Source organism: Musca domestica, unplaced genomic scaffold (assembly GCF_030504385.1).
Source record: "Musca domestica strain aabys unplaced genomic scaffold, Musca_domestica.polishedcontigs.V.1.1 4, whole genome shotgun sequence".
In the NCBI taxonomy this organism is placed as follows: Eukaryota; Metazoa; Arthropoda; class Insecta; order Diptera; family Muscidae; genus Musca; species Musca domestica.
Genome location: NW_026712328.1, coordinates 23730695 through 23755524, shown reverse-complemented (window position 1 = coordinate 23755524; position 24830 = coordinate 23730695). Strand labels below are relative to the sequence as shown.

General features: G+C 34.6%; 1 protein-coding gene across 7 annotated transcripts in view; it reads left to right on the top strand.

Moving 5' to 3' along the window:
• Positions 1-24830, top strand: part of LOC101889617 (complexin) — a 636740-nt gene that overhangs the window by 316595 nt on the left and 295315 nt on the right. For all 7 annotated transcript variants that reach the window (XM_059126575.1, XM_059126576.1, XM_059126579.1 and 4 more), the window contains one exon: positions 1441-1652. In XM_059126575.1, coding sequence (XP_058982558.1) covers positions 1598-1652 — 55 coding nt within the window. In that variant the 5' untranslated portion in view covers positions 1441-1597. The remainder of the gene's footprint in view (positions 1-1440; positions 1653-24830) is intronic.

Genomic DNA, 24830 nt, shown 5'->3' with positions numbered 1-24830 from the left:
GAATATTGCGATATGTTCAGCTCACGAGCCATTTTTCGGACACTGCGACGCGGCTTTCGATCAAGTCGTCCCTTTTCCTTTCGAACCATTTCTGCTGATGTTGCTGTTTTCTTCCGTCCACTTCCTTGACGTCGGGCTACGCTACCAGTATCACCGTAACGAGCGATGGTACGAGACACAAAAGATCTATTCACATTTAAATGCTGGAGTGCTCTAACGATAGCCACTTGTGGTTTTCCAGCCAAATATGAAGAAATCACATTATCACGCTTGAATTCTATTACTAATAACTTTTTTTCTGGAAAATTCTCACCAAAATGCTTATGTGCGCTTCTAAACAAAATAATGAGCTGACACAGGAATAATTGTAACAGCTGCCGGACGAGAGGCTTAGAAATGACAACAGTCTTAAGTTGGTTGCAGTTTTTTCATCTCACCCTGTGGGTCCAAATTTTTGGTATAGTACCCATATAACTGAGCTTCCAGATATTCGGTATTTTGATAATTTTTGTTCGATGATTAGCACTTTTAATAAGAATTATTTCAAGTTCTTATTCGTAATGGGTACTATCTCCTATGACAGAAAATTTTCTGTAAAGATCCACGCCTTCGTATAGCCTTTATATAACAGTGCCTTCTAATAGTCGGTATTATTTTAGCTACACTTTTCAAAATTGGTATTTTAAGTTCATAATAGGCGCCGCTTTTTTAGCAGATAGTTTGCTAAATGTGTCCACGTTTTCGTGTAGCCCCCATGAATACAACGGTTCTTTCCTACATTCGAAATTCTTAATATTGCAGCATCATTTTTTAACGGTTTTTACATTTTGCAAGTTCATTTCCAATTGAGGGGGTGTAAAAGTTCGGCTCGTAAACTCATAAAAATACCTTCCCTCTCTATGATTTTTTAAATTAAAGTAAGCTTTGACATTATGAGTTAAAAAATAAATTTTCAAAATAAAATTATTGTGTAAAATCATTCTGATATTTGCCTTCGATTCTTTCACAAGTTAAAATTTATAAGTTTTATAATGTTTTTGAAGAGAATATCTGTTATTAAAGACATCGGTATAAAACCGAGATTTTCCGAGATAAATCGGAGGAAAAGTGAATTTCAACACATATTCACAATATTTGGGAGAAAAATACCAATGATAATCCAAAATTGTTATAATTTCCGGATATGGTCGTCGACGTTATTCCATTGGATTAGATGTCGAGAAAACTGAAAATATTGCGCCTTATTTTATCCTAATGTTATAAGAGGCTATGAAAATCGCATGAACCCGAATTGGAAATCGAAAAAGATCAGGACAAATCGAGAAACTCTGAGAAAGAAGATCGCATTGGAAGTTAGACAATGTTAAAATATATAAAACATAATTAATCAATTGTTGAATCGCGTATACAATATTTAACATTTTCTCTTCTTTCTTGCAGATTTTTAAAGTGAATAGTCGTAGAACAAATAACCAACGAAAAAATCTACACCTAGTGTCCAACTTGTTACCAAATCGCAATTGAAATAATCATCCAAATCATCAACTGAAACCTTTAGTCAGAAGAGGACAGGAAGAAAACAAAAACCACTTGAAAAATGGCGGCATTTATAGCGAAACAAATGGTTGGCAACCAATTAAGCGCCGTTAAAGGTAAGTCAGCAATTGTTTCTATTTGCGAATAAACCTCAAACTGCCAACAATCACACAAATGGTAATTAGTAGAGTGTCAAAGGTCAAGTGGGAATGTTGTAACCGATAATTAAAAATAGTAAACCTATAATTGATTAGAGCAACGAAAAATATGAGAAGGGAAGATGGATTGAGTTATTGTCAATTGTCCTAGGGGGAAATTTGTTTGTTATTGATGAATCTTTAATGACGTTGAGAAAATGCTGTGATTGATTTGAAGCTATATATAGATTTATTTTTATGATTAATAGTAATGGAAACTAATTTTATTTTTGGTTAATTTATACATGGTAAAAACAATTTTATGAATTTCTTTGCAAAAATATTTATTGGCTTTACTCGCAAACAAAGTAGATCATTTTCTGGACATCGAATTCTAGTACAATAAGTTATGTTCATACACCAGAATTCATCTGGTGTATGATAAAATTAGTATTTAGAATATGTCAGAAGATCTGCTATATAGAATGTAGAATGAAGGGTATATTAATTTTGTCATTCCGTTTGTAACTTCTCGAAATACTCATGTCAGACCCAAAAAAGTATATATATTCTTGATCAGCGTAAAATTCTAAGACGATTTAGCAATGTATGTCCGTCTGCCTGTGTGTCTGTCTGTCCGCCTGTCTGTTGTAATCACGATATCTTTCGAACAAATTGAGATAGAAGGTTAAAATTTTGCACAAATGTATATTTTGACAGTAGGCAGTTTAAGTTCGTAAATGGGCCATGTAGGTCCAAGTTATCATATAGCCCCCATATAACGGTACATCCCGATATTCGGTATTTTGATGATTTTAGCGACATTATTCGCCGGAATTGTTTCAAATCTGGCATTTGTAGTTCGAAATGGATACTTCAGCCCATGCCAGAAAATTATCTGTGCAGGTCCACGTCTTCGTATAGCCCCCATATAACGGTACCCCCCCCATATTCGCTATTTTGATGATTTTAGCTACATTATGAACAGATTTTTCTTCAAGTTTCGCATTTTAATAACTTATTACAAAAGTTGCCTATGCAGGTCCACGTTGTCGTATAAGCATTCGGCATTTTTAAGATTTTAACAGAATTTTTAACGGATTTTATTTTTTGGAAATTGCCAAATTTGTAAAAAATGGTGGAGGGTATTAAAAGTTCGGCCCGGCCGAACTTACAGCTTTTTTACTTGTTTAAATTCTAATCTCCTAAAATGTCACGAGCAACATTTTTAATTTTTTATGCCAAAGAACCTCATTTTCGATACTTATCATACAGACTAGAACCGACAAAAATGACGAGAAGAACGATACATTTGCAAAAACTCCTAATTTGGTTTGACTGAAGTCGTGTCCTTAGAATCCATTAAATCCATTGGATGGATTTTTATTTTTATTTCCTCATCAGAATAAAAACTTCTTTAGTGTTCGTGAAATATTTCAAATAAGAATATTCAAATTAAAAAAAAACACCGTTCTCAATGCTTAGATTTAGTACTGAAATTTTGCGCAAACACAGTTTTTTTGTTTCTTGCATAAATGGTATCGAGGAAAAGTGTATAAGAATATTCGTTGTATTGGTATTGTCTCCCACATATCGACGTTCAACAATTTTGGGTACTTTTATATGAAAGCTATACTAAGTGTGTACAAATTTAATATGAACATTTTTCTAACAAAAAACTTTAATACCAAGTTATAGTTAATTTGATTGAAAAATAAAATTAACATTTATGTAGGTACCTTTATAAGGGTGCACACTAAACCTGGGGCCCGAGTTTCATTGTTTTCCACGACGCCTTTAAATTTAGATTTAAGTCACATAAGTTTTCTGTTGACTCACTAACATATCAGCACTTAGTTAATGTCATACACTTAGACGGACGGAAATCTGTAAAAAGTTTATTGACAAGAGCCATTCGTAGAAAAAAAGTAAATGAGCGATACGTGCTTGAGAACCGATCAATGGTAGATGTTTTCTTTACGGCTTTTAGCGGATATATATCGGAGCGCAATGCAAAATAATAAGTTCACACAATTTCGTTTACGAATGAGTATGTGGTACCCTCACTAAACTATTTTGAGAAAATATATAAAAAAACTTTAAATTGCTTTAAATCAAGGTTTATCTCAAATCATGGATCTATCCTGAAGATTGTTCTGACTACATGGTTTTTAGCCCAATAAACTTCTGTTCAAACCAGTAAAGAGATGTCAAAGGTCGGACTGGACGACTTTATTATACCCTACCCACTAGTATGCATATTTGATAAAGCTACTCGTAAAAAACACTAATAAGCTCTAGAGCAGTTATAATTTGAAAGCAGAGGTAACTAATATATGGGATTTCGAAAAAATCTATTTCCAAAAAATTTTACAAAGGCATTTGTACTTCTCGTAGCAAAAAACATTGCTATAGAGTGTACATTATGCACTTCGAGGAGGATAATATTAAAATATTATATATCGAACAAATGACATATTTGCTTCCAGGAAAAATTTGGACTGATCGGAAAAAATATATATGGTAGTTATATTCAAATTTGAACCGATCTCGATGAATTTTGGCAGAGTTATTTCTGGCGAATATTTGATATCTGGTTTAAAATATCATTGTTGTGGAGTGCATGTTACGAACATGAGGGACTTTAAACCCAAATTGGATAAAGCATTTGGGAGCTATATCAACACCGATTTTTACCAAATTTCGCCCGATTGTGCCGAAATTAATTCCATTTGGACGAATATTAAACATGTGGCGCACAGTAACATTGAAATCGGACGAAAATATATATGGAAAATTTATTTGATTCTGACTGATATTACTCATTTGATCAACAATATTTATGAAATCAGACAATGCTATATATGGGAGCTATATCCAAATCTAATTCGATTCGACCTTGGGCCAAACCACTGATTTGTGGAAAATTTCATAGCAATCAGACCATAAGTAAAACCTGTACTTTTTTTTATAAAAATACATGGACTGACGAAAGCACATGAATAAATCGACTCAGAATTTTCTATACATATCCTCAAAGAGAAGTATGGGTCATCTCTCATCTTTCTCTATGTTAAAAACAAATGCACATAGGCAACAATCGTAGCGGTATGTAAAAATATATTTCTCGCACCCTCCAATATAAGTTGAACAATAGTGCAACCGTTTCGTAATCAAGTTTTTGGCATGGGAGACTTCCTGGAGAAACAATCAATTGCAGTGCCATGTTCCAATACTACTAAGCAAACTACCGAGTGTGTTGAAGGAGCAACAAATCACTACTATTGTCTCCTCAGTAAAAGTAAGTTTTATTTTATATCTCAAATCTTGAAGAAAATATATATTTTCTGTTTACTAATTACACAAAAACTGTGTTTCATGTAAAATGTGCAAAGTAAAAAGTAACCACTTTGGATGAGCAGTGGACACAGGCTCCAACCTATCTAAATTCTGAAGATTCTTGTTTATCAACAACCAATATTGACACTTAATCTCTCATTATCAAAAAAATGCAAAGTTTTTACCATTAATTTTTTTTACGAAATAGACTTTTGTTTATCTTCTGCGCAGAACTTTAATTAACATTTATTATACAGGAGAGACGCAAGAGTATGAGATGCATTAGATTAGCAGGAATACCATCCTGGTGGGTATCCGCACAAAAGGCATTAACTATGGAAAGTTTTAATTATCCCATAATCTCATGTTAGTACACGTGTTGTTTGTTAGGAAGTAATAAAACATTTAACCAGTCATCAACACCTTCCCCCCACGCATCAGGCCGAGCCATAAGTATCTGCAATTTTGTGCAATTTGTAAATGTTTGGTGTGTACGTGTGCGTGCGCTTGTAATTCTCGGTTTCTGTGCGTTTGTTTTAGCTATCAGCCTTTAGTAGGGCTCTGGCGATGTTCTAAATCCAAACTATGTTTTTATAACTCATACATTTATTCATACATATCGTATCATATGTATGTACGTTCTAACATGTTAACAGACTCAAATATCTTTGACTTGCAGTTCCTGATAAAGATAACGCCATAACAAGAAAATGCACAGTATTTTTTTCCTCAGTCTTTTTGGATTACTTGTTTCAAGCAACAGCATATATCATAGGATTATGTAAATTTACGCAATTAAATTTAATTGCTCTCCAATTAATAATTGTGTACAGGTTTTGGTATGAATCTATTTCAAAAAGCAAATAATATTGTATGCAATTAAAAACTGACTTAGGCCAGTGTCCATGTCACTGTGTGCATTGGGCGATATGAAATTCAATTGCAAATGGATAAGTTTCGGCTCTTACATTAACAAAACTTTCTCTACTGGGCAAAATGCGTGATAATTGCAAGCGTTTTTCGTTTGTGAGACGATTCGTGGTTTAATTACATAATTAACTGAAGATACTTGATAGTGCATTAAAACACGAAGCGTGCATTAGCTGTGTCAGAAAGATAATAGCTAAAAAAGTATTTCTAAGCATCGGGAAGTTAATATAGGGTTTGAGGGTTATAATTCTCATCTTTATACTGGAGACATATTTTCAAATGATGCAACACTATGTTATACCTTTTTCTTAATTAAGAATTACAAACTTCTTTAGATTACCTATTAAGGGGAAAGTACGACAAAGATTGGGCCTAACCGAGAAGGCTGTGAAAATGAAATTGGATTTATTATTTTTTTAAAATGCTGACCAATAATTTGACATTTTATGAGAGTTATGATTATACAAAATACTACAATCATATAATATACCATTATATAAAGTATATAGCTTTAAATTATGGATGTACGAGAAGAAGCGGACCGATATGGCACAACGAAGCCAAAACAAAATACTTTCTGCCCTATGTTCGGTATTTTGATGATTTTAGCCCGTTTTTCGCAGATTTTTCTAAAAATTGGTATTTGTAGGTCAAAATGGTGTATGTATAGGTCCAAGTTATCGTATAACCTCCATATAACGGTACCTTCCGATATTCGGTGTTGTGATTGTTTTAGTCAGATTTTTTACGGATTTGCCTAAAAAATTATATTTTTAAGTTATGTGTCCTAGCTCCTTTGGCAGAACATTTTACGTATAGATCCACGTTTCCGTATTGTCCCCATATAACGGTATCTCCAGCTATTCGGTATCTCCAGCTATTCGGTATTTTGATGGTTTCAGCCTCATTTTCCACGCATTTGTCTAAAGATTGGTATTTGTAAGTCATAATGGGTTCTAAATTCGGTGGCGGAACATAGTGTGTATAGATCCACTTGTTCATATTGTCCCCATATAACGGCACCTCACGATATTCGATATTTTGATCATTTTGCCACAGTACTCCACGAATTTTTCTAAAAATTTGTAGTTCTTAATGGGTTTTCGGTCCGGTGGCGTTACATTGAATATGTACGACAATGTGTGACCCATATGGTAGCATTGTAGCTACCTTGTTGTAGTTTAGAATCGTAATCAGTTTAATTTCTTCTCTCAGAAATTGTTCAATATATTTGTCCAATATAGTCACGTATAGCGTTACCCCCATATACCGGTACAGCCCTATTTGACCTTCATTCATTTTTGTACTTTAAAGACTCCGATCGATCTTAAGGATATCTTTATTTTAACCAATTTTTCTCATAAGTCGATTTTAAAGATTTTTGAGGAATTTGTTGTTGTATATATAACAAGTAAAAAATCAGCTAAGTTCAGTCAGGTATAACTTTTAATGTCCCCCAAAATTTGGAAGAGATATGCAAACTGTCAAAAATTATGGAATGGCCTCTGAAATTAATAAGATATTGAATATTAAATGGTTCAATGGTATACGAAAACGTAGGAAGAGTTTCCCATTACAAACTCCAAATACCAAAGTTAAAACAATTCCGATGAAAAATTCGGCATTAATCATCAGAATACCCGATTTTTAGGTAAAATTATATGAGGGATATTCGAAAATGTGGACCCGTGAGCAATTTTCTGCCGTAGGAAGAGGCACACATTCCTACCGACTGAGAACACAATCTCTCAATCTACAGCAAATTTTGTTTAAAGGTATAACATAAATCCTCAAAACATCTTAAATTTACCAGTACAGTTTCATGGAGGCTTAACCAAAACGTGGACCTCTATATCCCACTTTCAATATCAACAAGTAAAAAAATGAATTAAGCCGTTATATTAGAGTCTATACGAGGACTCGGCCATTACAGTATTCAAATGCAAAACTTGAAAAAAATTGGGTAAATAATGTAGCTAAAATCATGAAAATACCGAATATAGAGAGGTAACATTATTTGGGGGCTATACCAAAACGTGGACTTGAAAAGCCAATTTTCTGTCATAGGCTGTAGTATCTGTTACGAACTTCAAATACCAAATATTAAACAATTCCGGTGAATAATGTCGCTAAAATTATCAAAATACCGAAATTCGGGAGGTGCCTTTATATGGGGGCTATACTAAAACGTGGACCTGCACAGACAATTTTCTGTCTTAGACTGTAGTATCAATTACAAACTTCATATAACAAATTTTAAACAATTCCAAATCATCAAAATACCGAATATCGGGAGATATCATTATATGAGTACTATACCAGAACCCGTACCTTCTTGGCCCATTTTCAATACCGGACGGACGCACGGACATAGCTAAATCGACATAGAATGTTATGCTGAACAAGAATATATATACTTTGTGGGGTCTAAAAGATATGTTTCGAGGTGTTACAATCGGAATGACCAACTTAATATACCCTCCATACTATAGTTTAGGGTATAAAAATTATGTCTGCAATAAGTTTGAGTAAAATTTTATCAACCTGCTTCACTCCATTTGGACTCAAGGGTGTTTTCCACAGAAGGACGGACAAAGCGGGTGGAAAATCCTTTATTCGAGGTGTAACAACCGGAATGAAAAACTTCATATACCCATAGTATAGTGGAGGGTATTAAAATCAGGGCTAATTTTTATTAATGAGAAACTGAAAAGATATTTAATTTTGAGCAACCACTGTACCACTTCTTACCCAAAATGTTTCCATTGTCAAATGCACTAATTGAAGTTATTTCGAAATACATTATAGTGAGTTTGTTTGCCAGCTCAAACCATGCTATCCATAGTGCTGTGGCAAGTTTTGCTCCACAACCACGATGGTGTTTTTCCTACACATGTACCTGTGTATGTACATATCTATGTAGATTGTGTGTATGTGTGTTGCACCCGCACTTCAGTTAATGAGCCACTACCACTTGGCAGTGTTGTCGATATGCGAGTGAGCATCCTGTGCATTTACTATCCCATCAACGCACACACACAAACAAAACACATGCATGCATACTTTAATACACGCAACAATTTTTTGGGTTATTTGATAATGAAAAAGTTTTGATAACTCAATTATGTGCATCAGAAATGAGTAATTTTCCTTGGAAATTTTAATTGAAATTCATGCCGGATAATGGAAATGGTCGGTCGGTTGTTTGCTTCATTTTAATTTTTTTTTTCTGTTTTTCATTGGGAAATTTACACAACATTCAAAGCCATTAAATGAATGTTTATGTTGACGATGATGATGATGATGATTTTTGTGTGTTTAATTGTCAAAATGTATTATTGCAACGTATGTTTGTTTTTGTGTGTTTTTTACATCTCTCTGTTTTTACCTATTATACCACTAGGTGTAAAATTGTCAGTGATGAATAAATAACAATAATGTGTGATAGTGACGGTCGAATAAATATTTCAGTTTTTATTCGGGATCTAGAACGGCGCCACACTGTGGTAAAGGATATTATGTATTAGTGACTTTTGTATTTAGAGCGTAGTGTACAATTGGCAAGGATCATAATTGGTATACTTTACACATATCTCAATACAAAGCGATGCAGAGTATCATGTAGTCACCGGTACAGCTTATGCACCAAAATTAGTACTACTTTATACCGTTTTCAAATGTACATAAATAAAATAATATTAGGAATTTTTATAGGTTTATTTAATAAATTTAACATATTTATGGTCCCTTATATTAAAATCCATTAGATAAATATATTGTCCCTATCATCCTTTCCGCTGTATCTGTCAATCTATCGTAATTTGAGTGTTGAATTTTTTTTTTTAATTTTCAATGAAATTATCAATAATAAGGTTATTGTGGCATCACTGAATGTGACCTATACTCAATATTCTGGGTTAATAATATCCAAACGGCGGCAATGAAACAAAAAGCTCTTGTAACAAGGGCACTTGTGCTAGTGCTAGCCTCAGATATATGTACAAGACAAAAGAAGGCTGTTCGCTGCGCCAACCAGTCAATCAACCATGCCTGCCTAATCAATTCAACGCTACAGTATTCATCGATTCATCAATAATTTAGATGTTCATTGGACCGTTTTTCAGAGCTTATAGAGCACAAGGCCATTTGGAGGCTTTCCATCAAATGGGGTCACTGTATGATATTTTATAACAGGACTACGCCGATACGTATCTGCAATGTCATTTCATATTGGGAACATGGCAACAACCCTCTTCCATTGACTCATTTTGATCTTTTTTTCACTCAATCAATGTTATTAGAATAAACACATTTAGCCGGTATCCATACAAAGACCCATCACACAACATACATACATACATACAATTTACATTAAAACATTAATGCTGAAGGGATGTGATTTTTGTTGATATATGAGCTATTTCATGGGAAATAGATTAAATCTTTAAAGGGTAAAAAAATATATATCCCAATGTTACCACTGAGCATGTAGGGGAGATGAGATAGTTATGGGTAAGAATGACATTGATTAGTCCATGATTTGGGGTATGATGTTTATATTCGCTACATATCCCTCCGGAAGAAACTGAAACAGTAGTTTGGAATATGACCATGTAATGGTTAGCCATATTAGATTTTTTTGTAGTTTTTGCACATAAAATGTAATTGCCTGAAATTTGAGTATTTCAAATGACAAGCTCTACGAATTCTTTGGGTTATTTTCTTATGATCGATATTTTGAAGGTTTATGCCGCCGATTTTTGGAAATTTAATTGTTCATGTTGTTAAATTCATCTAACCTTTCAGGACAGACCTCATATGATGACAATTTTCGATGACATTTTTCAAATCGATCAATCTATGGTAATATTTGTATCATTCCCTAATGGTTAAACTTATGGGGAGATAGTTTTTCAGTAGATAGGTCACAATCGTTTGTCAGTTTGGATTTGTTTAAAAGTTTGGCGTTAATAGTTTTTAATGGGTTACAAGGGCATAAATGTCTATGTAATGCCTCGTTTTCCTATAGCCCCATAAACAGCATCTCTAGGTGCTCAATATTTTAATGATTATGGCCCCATTTTTCAGTGAAAGAAAGTGTTTCAAATTTAATATTTGATGTTCACAACTGATACAAACCATTGTTCTAGACAATTTTCCACATAGGTCTACGTTTTCCCATAGGTTCCATAGAGCAGTAGCTCCCTAAAATCGTTATTTTTATCATTTAAGACTTGTTTTCAACGGGATTGTTTCAAATTTTGTACTGTGGCAGAATATTTATACAAGTTCACATTTTGGTAGGGCCTCTCATATAGCAGCACCGTCTACTCTATGTCATTCTGAATTATTAATAGCATTATCCAAAAGATTTTCTTAAAATAAAACTAGTTTGAAAATTGAATGCCGATACTGTTATGTGGAGGGTATCAAAAGTCCTTTGGAATTGCAATTTTCGGATTTGGAAAAAATTTGTTCTGCATTGTATCGCGTTTTCCGAAACTTCAATAAATGGTAGCAGTATTCCAAACTAGACTTCATTCACAAAAAAGATTCTACCGGGCCGAACTTTAAATACCCTCCACCATTTGGAAGAAAATTTCAAAATGTAAAAAATCCGTTGAAATTTTTGTTAAAATCATAAAAGTATTGAATATAGGGATTGACCGTTATGTTGGAGCCTATACGTAGACCTGCATTATTTTTCATTGACCATTCCGATACTCAAGCCCGAAGCTTCGAACAATTATAGTGAATAATGGCGCTAAAATCACCAAAATGCCGAATATAAGAGGGTACCGTTACATGGGCCTACACGAAGACGTGGACTGCTGCCACAGGCTGTAACAGCCATTACGAACTTAAAATACCAACTTTGAGATAATATCAATGAGAAATGTACCTAAAATTATCAAAATACCGAATATTGTGTGGTAGGTAATATGGAGACTTTACCAAAACTTGGACTTATATCTAAAGTCCTATGCAAAGATGTTTTGGTACATACTGAGAACACAAACTTCCAATTTATAGGAAATTCGTGCTAAAATTGTGACTAAAATAGCAAACTATAAATCCGTCGGTACAGTTATATGGGGATTATACTAATACTTGGGCCGATTTTTAATGCCAAGACCATACCAGACTTAACACACATCTGAGTAAAACTGTATCACCTACTTAATTTCGTTCGGAAGGTAGAGTGATTCCCACAGACGGACATCGCTATATCAACATGGAATTTTATGCTGATCAAGAATATATATATATATATTTCTAGGTGTTATAAATGAAATGACAAATTTAATATACCCTCCATACCATGGTGAAGGGTATAAAAACATGAAAGAAGTGCAATTTTCGGATTTCGGAAAAATCGAAGTTATCCTGAATCTTACTCTGTTCTTCGATATCTCCTACCATTTTTGAAATTAACGCTACTTTCAAAAGTGATCCCAAATTGCAAATTTCGACAAAAGAAAAGTCGTGCTGAATTGTGTTTTAATTAAGCTAACTTTTTCTAAATACTAAATTTTCTAAATATCTCTAACCATTTTCAAGACATGCCAATTTTGAAAACTAATCTTTTTTTTCGAATATCTTTGTAGTTTTTTCCGAATTTTGAAAAAAAATCATCACATTTGGCCACAAACCTAGCAAACATTTTCTTTTGGCTAAGAAAACTTAAATTATCTTCAATATTCTGACTGGGAATTGTTTCAACCTGCCTAAATATCATATTCAGCGGAAAAGTAATATTCTGCTGAAAAGGTAGCGGGTGATGTAGGGTTTGAAATCTTTAAGATCATTATAATATAATCTTACCATAGTTTTTCAAGTTCCAAATTGCTAATATGCCTTAGTACCAACGATAGTATTTTACTACATATGTCGTGCACAAAAAGTGGTTACTTGCAATAGTCAATTAAAAAAGTACTTTCTTTACCAATTTTCGTCGCTAAAAGTAGTTTTATTTTTCGATTTTCATTTGACCTTGCTAAAAAATGGGTCGGTTACCCATCCATTACTTACAAAATGTCTCATACAAATTACTCACAAGTTTGCTTAGCGATATTTTGTTTTATGCCTTGTTTAACAAATTCTGCGAAATATTTCTAAAAAAATGTTACCAAGTCCCTGATTTAGTTATTGATGTCATCGAATTTTACATGTGAATATCTTTTGAGATTTTCAAATACATTTACTTTCCCACACAGACACACACACATTCAGGCATCAATCCTTAGAATTGTTGTCATCACATGCTTGCCACACACACAACACTCAGATTGTGTGAGAATTGTGGCGCCGAAGTGATTGAAAGATTAGCATCACAGTATTCAATATTTTAAGACACCATGACAAAACCATGGAGATACAGTAACAATGGAAAATTCTGTCAAGTATCATTGAGGGGAATTTCCTTTGTAGTCAGCGCTTTTTTACCCTGTGCAATTCACTTAGCAGTCATTCTTTCCATTTTCCCCATTTCGTTGTTAAATATTTACTTGCATGTGTGTGTGTTTTTTTCTCGAATCTCCCTTAGAATGGAATTCCTTGAAATATTTCCCTTTTTTTCTTCGTTGAATATGGGCATATACAAAACGTCGGAGAATGAATGCCGTGATTTATACATTAATTATGCGAAGTATGTATTTAATTAAATAATTGAATTTATATCAAGTGTGAAAATAGAATATAATGTAATTTAAAATATGTGCCTATTACCATGGCTGAATATATCAGTAGCTTGGTTTGGTGTGCTGCTCTTCTGTTGTCAGAAAGTAAATTAATCTGAAGCAATTCAAATAGCTACATGCTGTCATACTCTTGGACTTGTTCCAGTAAATTTGTCTCAAACATGATTTGATGATGAAAGAATGGAAATATTATAATTCAATTATGAATAAGCAATGAAATAAATAGTTTTTACTTTTCTGTACATACATTTTTTCTGGTTGTACTTGTAAAGAGTAAATATTTTATAGGCGTAGGAGGAGATAAAAATTAATAGGAATTCAGATCAAAATTTCTGAATTAAAGACAAGATCGTAATAACAAGATAACCAGTAAGGAAAGGCCCAAAGTCGGGCGGGGCGGTTTTGTTATACCCTACACCAATTTGTAAATTTAGTAGAGCTACCCATAACGAAAAACATCACTTAGGGGAAATAAAAATCGTTTTTGAATGCATGTTATGGATCTGAAGCATACATAATTTAAATCTGAAAGGATTTATTATATGGTAGAATAGAGGGATATTTTATTAGGTAGAAAAATATGGTAGACAAAATCCTTTCTCATTGTGGCCGATATTACACTTCTTAGGCACAATAAACGTGAAATCGGATGAAGGTATATGTGGGAACTATATACAAATCTGAATCGATCTCTATAAAAATTAGCATGAGTATTTCTATGCTGTATCTGATAGCTGGCTAATATAGCTAACATCGTTGTTGTGAAGAGCATTTTGCGGGTGTAAGGGACTTAACTACAAAATTGGATGAAATATGTATATGGGATCTATAGCTACATCTTAACCGATTTTTACACAATTTGCCACACATTCGACCTAGCTGAATTCGTCGTTCGTGCCTGAATTCATTCTCAAACTCGGACTTATTTTAACAATTTGGACTGCAATTAACTTGAAATCGAGTATAGATATATATGGGAGCTATATCCAAATCTGACTCGAATTTGGACTGCAATAAACGTGAAGTCGAGTAAAGATATATGTGGGAGCTATATCCAAATCTGACTCGATCTGGGTAAAATTTGGCAAACGTATTTCTGAGCTATATTTGATATATTTCCCCAAATATCCTTGTTTCGGAGTGCATAATACGGCTGTGGAGGACAAAAATAACAATTCGGATGAACAATACGGTGTGTGATAAAAAAATGCAACAAAGCCAAACGCCATACCTTTTACATTTTTTTTTTTAATTTTATTGAATGAAAGCAAAAAATATCGGAAATAGTATCAATTTTTAGAATAAGTACAGATTTGTTCGATTTGGACACCTTTAGCACGAATTATGGATTTCAAACGGCCAATGAAGCCGTAGCACGCTGCGCGAATGTTGCTCTGCGGTATTTTGGCCCATTCCCGGCGAAGCGCTTGCTTGAGGAGATTGACACTTTGGTATTTTTTAGTGACAACCTTGCTTTCCAAAATACTCTAGACACAAAAGTCCAACGGATTGGTATCCGGAGATTTTGGTGGCCAGTTTGCGCTGGAAATGAAGCGAGGAACCTCATTTTGTAACCATTCTTGGCGCGGGCTGAGTGCGATGGTGCTGAGTCCTGTTGGCGGTCGATTAATACAAGCGAAGAGCGACAATCGGATAATATGGCGGCCCACAATGTCACCATGACCGACGCTTGAGTTCTAGTGGCCAACCGAATGTGCATATTTTCAGCTGACCTTTTTGACAAGTAAACACAATCATTTTGTTTGTTTACAAACTGCTGGACAACGAATGTTTTCTCATCGGAGAAAACCAAATTCGGCAGTTCTCCACTTTCGGCCAAGCGAAGCATCTCTCTTTGAGTATATTTTCGGCAGTTCTCCACTTTCGACCAAGCGAAGCGAATCTCTTTGAGTATATTTTCTTTCGGTTGTCGTGTAAGTTCTTGCACTTTTTGGAATGTCAATGGTTTTACCCCGAGCTCATTTTTCAATATTTGCGAATGGAGTATTGCGATATATTCAGCTCTCAAGCCATTTTTTCCACTGATGTTGCTGTTTTCTTCTATCCACTTCCTGGCGTCGGGCTATTCCACCTGTATCACGGTTACGAGCGATGGTACGAAATTCAAAAGATTTATTCACATTTAAATGCTGGAGTGCTCTAACGATAGCCCCTTGTGGTTTTCCAGCCAAATATAAATAAATCACACTATCACGCTTGAATTCCCTCACGAATAACTTTTTTTCTGGAAAATTCTCACCAAAATGCTTTTGTACGCTTGTAAACAATATAATGAGCTGTCACTGGAATAATTTTAACAGCTATCGGACAAGTGGCTTAGAAATGACAGCAGTCTGATGTTGTTTGCAGTTTTTTCGTCCCTCCCTGTATATATGGGAGCTATACCTGAGCCGATTTCCACCAAATTTGACATGCTTGCTTCGAGGGACAATTTTGTCGTATGTGCCAAATTCCATCCGATTTGGGCTATTATTGCACATTGGGTGCACAGTAAAAGGCAAATCTGAAGAAGATATATATATGGGAGCTATGTCTAAATTTCTACCCACATCTCCAATTTTAATAGGATTCGTCCTTGGGCCAAACAAATAACTTCTGCAAAATTTCGTTTCGATCGAACAAAAAAGTGACCTGTACTTTTTTTACAAAAATACAGGAGCAGACGGGCGGACGGACGGATATACATAAATCGACTCAAAAAGTGATTCAATGAAGATCTTCAAAAGGAATTATGGGTCTATCTACTTTCCTTCGCCATGTTACAAACAAATGCACAAAGACATAATACCCTGACCGTAGTGTGGTGTGGGTATAAAAATCATAGAAGTTGTTTGTTACTGCTACTTACTTTAACCTCCATTCTAAGTAGTATAATTCACTATTCAATTATTTCGAATAGAGAAGGAAATCAGTATTAAATTGATATTAAATTATTACAGAATATTTTTGCATTGCTTTCATTCGAAATGATATATTTCATTAACATTTAAAGTCCGTTTGCTCGAGGGAATGATTGATATTCGTCTAGGTGTTAAAATGTAATTGACCCTTGTTATGGCTATCAGTATTCTTTACACATGTCATGTTCTTGAAACTGACAATGATTGAAGTGGTCCTGTGTTCATAACGAGGGGTCAAGGAGTATGGGATGAAGTTTTGGCATTTGGTTTGTTGTTCGACTTCAGCTGTATGAACACAAACATTTTTTCGTTACCAACGCAACGAATAGACTTTTAGCTGACGTAATATAATGTTTCAGTAAAAAGTCATCTCATTCAGACATTTCTATGAAGTAGCTGCTGACGAAACCTGAATATCACCTTACATAGAAACTTGTTTATTGAGATATTTAAAATGTTAAAAAGTATCAGTTAAAAGTTATTCGCGACAGATGTATACTCTTAGCCAATTATTCGATTAATTAAATATATTTTTGACTTCTGTTGATTATTTAAATTTTTGACCCTCTTTGGAGATGGAATGGGCCAAAAGTATTCTTTTCGACTCATACATAAATAAATATGATATACATGTTGCGAAGTGCCAGGTTTGGTCTATATTGGACTTCCTTTACATTATATGTGATAATTTTTAGAAAATATTAAAATGTGCATGGAGTATCAGATATAGTCGGCCGAAGTATTCCATTTTCATATTTAATCAAATAAACATAAATATATTGGTAGTGAAATTACAAGAAAATCGAACATTTATATCCAATTTTAAAAATTAAATTCCATTTTATCTCAGGTTTCCGGTTAAGAGAAATATTTAGATGTAGCAAGTTGTAAAGAAGCACTGACTTGTTGCTGCAGATACAAGTATTCCAAAGTATTCAAAATTTTGACCCTTTGTGGGGGAAGTCCCAAAAGGGGTAGACCGATATATTCTATCGTCACAGCAGATCTTGTGTTAGTAGGAATAATGGGATGTGTGACATACGAAGAGACCCGGATGCTTTTTTCGAATTTGATGATTGTTTTGTTTATTCGAAATGTTGACACCTTGTGGGGGGGGTACCAGAAGGCCCGATTTCTACCATCTTTATAGCAGATTATGTGTTGATAGAAATATGAAGATGTTCCAGTTCTAAATGGAATCCGCTGTTAATTTTTCGTTGTATTAGCTTTATTGATATTTAAAATATTGACCCTTTGTGGGGGAGGTATCAGAAGGAGTGGACCGATGTATTCCATCTTCACAACAGACCTTGAGTTAATAAAAGTATTGTGATGTGTGTAAATTGAAGACGGAATGTTACATCACATTTAATAAGACTTAAAATAATTAAAAATTCGACAGTACTCGTCCGACAGCTATTAAAGTTTTTCTAGTGACAGCTCATTATATTATTTAAAAGCGTACAAAAGTATTTTGGTAAAAATTTTCCAGAAAAAAGTTATTCGTGATGGAATTAAAGTGTGATAGAGTAATTTATTTATATTTGGCTGGAAAACCACATGTGGCTATCGTAGGCGCACTCTGCACATTCGTTGTCCAGCTGCTTGTAAACAAACAAAACGATCATGTTTACTTACCAAAGAGGTCAGCTGAAAATGTGCACCTTCGGTTGACCACCAGAACTCAAGCGTTGGCCATGGTGATGGCCATAACAACCGATGGTCGCTCTCTGCTCGTATTAATCGACCATGACATCAGAATAAATGCCGAATGTTATCGCGAAAATATTCTGAAGGGGTTATTAAAGCCTTGGGCACGCAAACATTTTGGCCGCAGACCTTGGACATTCCAACAAGTCTTAGCACCATCGCACTCAGCACGCGCCACCCATGAATGGTTACAGAATGAGATTCCTCTCTTCATTTCCAGCGCACAATGGCCACCAAAATCTCCGGATACCAATTCGTTGGACTGTTGTGTCTGGAGTATTTTGGAAAGCAAGGTTGGCACTAAAAAAATCAAAGTGTCGATCACCTCTTCGCCGAGAATGGGCCAAAATACCGCAAAGCAACATTCGGGCAGCGTGTGACGGTTTCATTGGCCGTTCGAAAGCCATAATTCGTGTCAAAGATGACCAATTCGAACAAATCTAAATTTATTCTAAAATTTGATGCTATTTAAAATCATGGCGTTTGACTTTGTTGCAGTTTTTTTTATCTCACCCTGTAGAATGCAAATATTAGGATTTGAAATCTTGGAGCAAAATCGAATTGTCCTATCCTTTTCTGTGCAGTAAAACATATATTTAAAAATTTCGAGCTTTTGTGGGGGATATACCAGAAAGAGTGGACTGATATTTCCACCTCCCTCTCTAGCTATAAAGCTGAGGGTATCAAAAATCGGCGAAGTTGGGACAAAATCGATTCGGACACATCTTTAGCTCTCATATATATATTTTCCGATTTTATGCTGAAGTTTTGTCAGTGCCATAATGTGCACTCTATAGTAATTATATTGATTTATATATATCCCACGTATTATTTCTATCCGTAATACGCTTTCCACAGCGATCATAATTTAAATGCCTTACACCAATACCCAATATAAACGTATGATTTTTGCGGGTTGAACTTTATTGTACAATATAGTCGGCCCTTCCGTCTTTTGTTATTTTACTGATTTATATTGTCTTCCTTAATTCTTCATGAAAATCTCATTTCCATAATTTACTCCGGCGAAAAATAAAAAATACTATTTAACTTTTGTGACAAAATAATTAAATGTATTCGCTATGCCAAAAAAAACGAAAACAATTTTAATAACAAACAATAGTAAATGCAGGACGACAATAGCATTTCTTTCATTTACTGTGTCCACTTTTTTGCGTTTCTTCCATTCTCTCCCCCTTTCCCGCTACATACAATTTTGTTACATTGTTATTCAAGTACATACTCAAGTATTGGCCACATGCAAACACACTTAGCCGCAGATCCAGGGGATGTGGATACACCAAATTGGTCGATTACTTCATTGGTAACAATGGTTTTGTGGGTTAAATGTGTGAATGTGCATGATGATGTCCTAACGTAGTATTTTCAACAACAAACCCTAACCACAACAACAACGGCATTTCTAAATGGAGCATTGCTTCTAAACAAAACTGTGAAATTTCATATTCGATGTAGAAGCACTAACATTGAGTGCAGGTTTTTCTGCATTGCATTGTGTGGGTGTGCATTCATATATTTTTCTTGTACATTCAATAGCATGAACCAATTGCTGGGATTGCTTTAAAACATTTTAAGGTTTTGCCTTGATCTTCCACCCACCCACGCCATCAGCAAGCAATTGTTTCTAGCTTGGCAGCGTTTACTATGAAATTCGTATGGATTTATAGTTTTATAAACTAAGCATGGTTTATATGGGGAAAATGTTGTATTTGGTTTCTCTTTTTTGTTTCGATATAATAGTCTGCGCTGTTGTGCGGGAGGTTAGTTGAAAAATATAATATTATTTCCTTAGTATATTGTTCATTTGGTTCCCTTCAGCCATCTGTTTATTTCCCTCTTCATTGTCGGGTATTTTTCGTTGCCACAAATGTCTGTATGAAAATACAATATATTGGGCATGTTATTAGATTCCACACATTTCTAATATACCACAACTGAGCGGTGGGTGAACGTATCGTGGTTCATTCCGTCATTCGATTTCTATTTTGGCTGAGTGCCAGAAAAAATGCACCATTATCATTACAAGCTCAGCTAGAAAACGAGAAACAAATATCATTACTGAAATTAGCTGTCAAATTTTGTTGTTCTCTTAACGTTTCTGGATTTACGATAGGGAACACAACATTTTATTTAACAGTGTTTGGCTTGCTTGTTTGGGATACCATAGTATTTTGTTGTTGCAAAATCGTCAGGCAAAATCCCATTATTGTTGTTTTTATAAAAACAACGTTTGTTTATGAGTGGAGAACGATGGTAATGTTTACCAGGGGGTAAGGCAGGGAATACCTAGGTTTCGGAAAGAGCCACCAATCCTCATCAGTTCCCTTGTTTCTTGCCTGGGATATTCTCCCCAGAAGTTATTTTAAAAAATAACTTCTATGACAAAAAACATTTTTTACCCAAGTGACGAGGTCGTAAGCTCAATAGAAGAGGAACAAAAGAATTATATAAAACTAAAATTCTTTTGGAAAATCTTCTATTGAGCTTACAATCTCGTCACTTGGGTAAAAAATGTTTTTTGTCATAGAAGTTATTTTTTAAAATAACTTCTGGGGAGAATATCCCAGGCAAGAAACAAGGGAACTGATGAGGATTGGTGGCTCTTTCCGAAACCTAGGTATTCCCTGCCTTACCCCCTGGTAAACATTACCATCGTTCTCCACTCATAAACAAACGTTGTTTTTATAAAAACAACAATAATGGGATTTTGCCTGACGATTTTGCAACAACAAAATACTATGGTATCCCAAACAAGCAAGCCAAACACTGTTCTATTAATAGACACAGGCACGGTCGACGAAGGGGTTTTTGTTGTAACAGACAAAACGAACTTACATGGTTATGTTACTTCGTTCAGGTTGAACGAAAGCATAACAAAGTGGAGAAAGATGTAAATGTTTATAAGTGCGGTTGTAAGATTTAGAAGATTTTCCAAAAGAATTTTAGTTTTATATAATTCTTTTGTTCCTCTTCTATTGAGCTTACGACCTCGTCACTTGGGTAAAAAATGTTTTTTGTCATAGAAGTTATTTTTTAAAATAACTTCTGGGGAGAATATCCCAGGCAAGAAACAAGGGAACTGATGAGGATTGGTGGCTCTTTCCGAAACCTAGGTATTCCCTGCCTTACCCCCTGGTAAACATTACCATCGTTCTCCACTCATAAACAAACGTTGTTTTTATAAAAACAACAATAATGGGATTTTGCCTGACCATTTTGCAACAACAAAACATTTTATTTAACTTTAACTGAAATAAAGTTAAATAAAGAGGATGTATTGTCAGGGGGTTCAATTTAAACGTGATTTTTTCATTTTTAAAATATTTCAGACTGTAGGCTTTCGGTGCCTCTAAACATATTTTTGAGGAAGTTCTGAAAATTTTTCAAAAGGGTCAAAAATTATTTTTTTTTTTTCGATTGAAAATTGATTTTCTATAACAATAATGTTGGCATTTGCAAATTGTTAAAAAAATGTTGGTTTCTGTAATTCATAGCAAAGTTAGGGGGCTGGGGGTATGAAATGTAAAAACACTGAATGACAATTTTTATAGAATATTTCTTCTTTAAACATTTTCTGTCTGAAATGACATTTACATTCATGATTGAATTAAGAAAAATATATATATATAAAAAATAAGAAATATTTTTGAGTTTTTTGGCAACATTGAAGCAAATATTTTCTGGTATCTAATGTAGATATTGATTTATCATGATGATGACTTAGAGTGAAATTTGGGGAAGCATATTTTTGTTCTTTATATCATCCTTGAGCAACTATTTTGCATAAACCCACATAAATTACGGCGTTGACAATTAAATGATATCCTCTGGGGCCTATAGTATAGATTCTTGTGACAAATATATTTTTAGAATATTTTGACACAACAATATTTTAAGAAATGAATCAAAAAATACCCCTTTGTTGACTCATTTGAGGGTAAAAATTTCTGACCGAAATAATCCTTGTATTGCTATCCGAAAACTCTATATACAGAAAATAGACGGTTTCCAAGGAATCTTAATCCGCAAATTTACAAAAGTGTGGAAGAGGAGGGTTATTTTGCGATGTAAAAATAAACATAAATTAATAATTAACAAGTAAAAAAGCAGTAAGTTCGGCCGAACTTTGGAACGAATTTAGAAATTTTCAAAAAAAAAAAAAAATAACATTCGCCAAAAATTTTATTAAAGTCTTAAAAATACCGAATATAAACAGTTATATTGGGGTATATTCGAAGACGTAGACCTGCATAGGCAACTTTTGTCTTTGCCATAACAATATTGAAATACGAAACTTGAAAAAAAATCGTAGCTAAATCATCAAAATACAGAATATAGGGAGATACTGATATCTGGGGCCCTGCATAGACAATTTTCTGTCAAAGCCTATAGTACCCATTACGAATTCTAGGCACGCAATTTGAATCTACTCCGGTGAATAACGTCCCTTAAGTCACCAAATATCGAATATTGGGGGTACCGTGGTATGTGGGCTATACGATATCTTGAACCTATATAGTTATTTCTCTTCTAGGGAGTAAAGTGCTTGGAAAGAACTTCTAGTATGAATTTTAAGACATTTGAATTGAAAAATGTTATTAAATATACTGAATATAGGCAGGTACCGTTATACTGGGGATAACGATATCGTGGACCTATATAGAGAATAATCTTCCAGGGGATGAAGTACTCAGAAGGAAATCCTTATGTAGGTTTTCAGACCATTTTATTGAAAAATTTGGAAAAAAAATCAAAATACCGAATATCGGGGGATACCGTTGTATGGGGGCTATGCGATATCATAGGAGCAATTCTCTTCCAAAGAGTAAAGAACACTGTATGGATTTTCAAACAATTTCATTTGAAAATGTGGCTAAAATCATCAAAATATCGAATATCGGGGGATACCGTTGTTGGGGGGCTATATGATATCTTGGATCGATATAGCCCATCTTCGAACTTGACTTGCCCGCGGACAATTCTATACCTGGCTGTTTCCTGCACTAACTGACAATTTAAAGCAAATTTCAGTTAAAATGGTGACTAAAAAAATAAAAACACTCTAAATCTGGACCTAACGTGGACTTAACGAAACATTTTCAATACCAAAAGCCCAACAGACCTAAAATACATTAGAGTAAAATTTTATCAACCTAATCTATGTCTCTAGAGTACTTTCCACGTACGTATATGGTTAGATCGACATAGCATGTTATGCTGATAAAGAATATATGTACTTTGTTTGTTACTTCATACTATTTGAAAAATACTGGTTCCAATACTGGTACCCATTTGTTTCGTTTCATTAAAATAAAAAAATATATCACTAGCAAATACTAGATCTATAGAAACAACTTTTTACGAAAAAAAATTCTACGAATTAGTAAGCCAGACCGCAAAAATGCTGATGATACCTTTGTAAATACAGGGTTGCCATATTCGACGGACCCATGTTTTTTTTAATAAAAAGAAATTAAAATTTGGCGGTTGGCAATGTTGATCATTTAATTTGTTCCAAGTAGATTTGTTTACATCAATTTTTGAATATGATATCTCTCAAATGGCCGCCTCTGGCGTTGATGACGTACTGTGCCCTTTTTGCTGCATTTTCCATCGTTTTTACATTTCGGCCGGAATAGCGGCTATTTCTTCACGAATGCTGTCCTTGAGCTCTTCTACGGTCCTTGGCTTGTTAATGTAAACCTTTGACTTCAAATATCCCCACAAGAAGAAGTCAGGCGGCGTCAAATCGGGCGAACGCGGTGGCCAGTCCAAATCACCACTTTTCGACATCAAACGGCCCGGAAACAAATTCTTCATAAAATCTATTGTTATGCGACTTGTGTGCGGTGGAGCGCCGTCTTGTTGAAACCAGAACTGCCTCCTACGCTTTCGACGAATAATTGGCATCACAAAATTGGTCATTATGTCGCGATAACGCTCCTGATTGATGGTAACAGCATGGCCATTTTCATTTTGGAAGAAAAACGGCCCAATGACCGTTTTCGCACTTACGCCGCACCAAACTGTGACTTTTTCAGCATGAAGAGGCACTTCTTGAATCTCCTGAGGATTTTCAGTGGCGTAAAAACGGCAATTTTGGTTATTTACTGTCCCATTTAATGTGAAATGGGCTTCATCGGACATGATAATTTTGTTCCAAAATTGCTCGTCATCTTCGGCCATTTCGATGACTCTTTGGGTCCATTCCAATCGACGAGGCTTATCCGCAGGCAACTTTCTTTGCGTCAATTGAATTTTGTACGGGAACAAATGCAAATCAACGCGAATAATCCATTGTAAAGTGGACCGAGCCATGCCCAACTGCTGAGAACGTCGTTTTTGGGATGTTATTGGGGACCTCTCAACACTGGCTCGTACGGCAGCGATATTCTCGGCTGATCGCCTTGGTCGACTTTTATATGGCCTCTTCGGATTAGAAAGAGCCTTAGCAGTTGAAAATTTTTCGTATAAACGCTTAATGGAGTTCTTAGAAGGCGCACTTCTCACATTTTTTAATGTTTTAAAAGCACGTT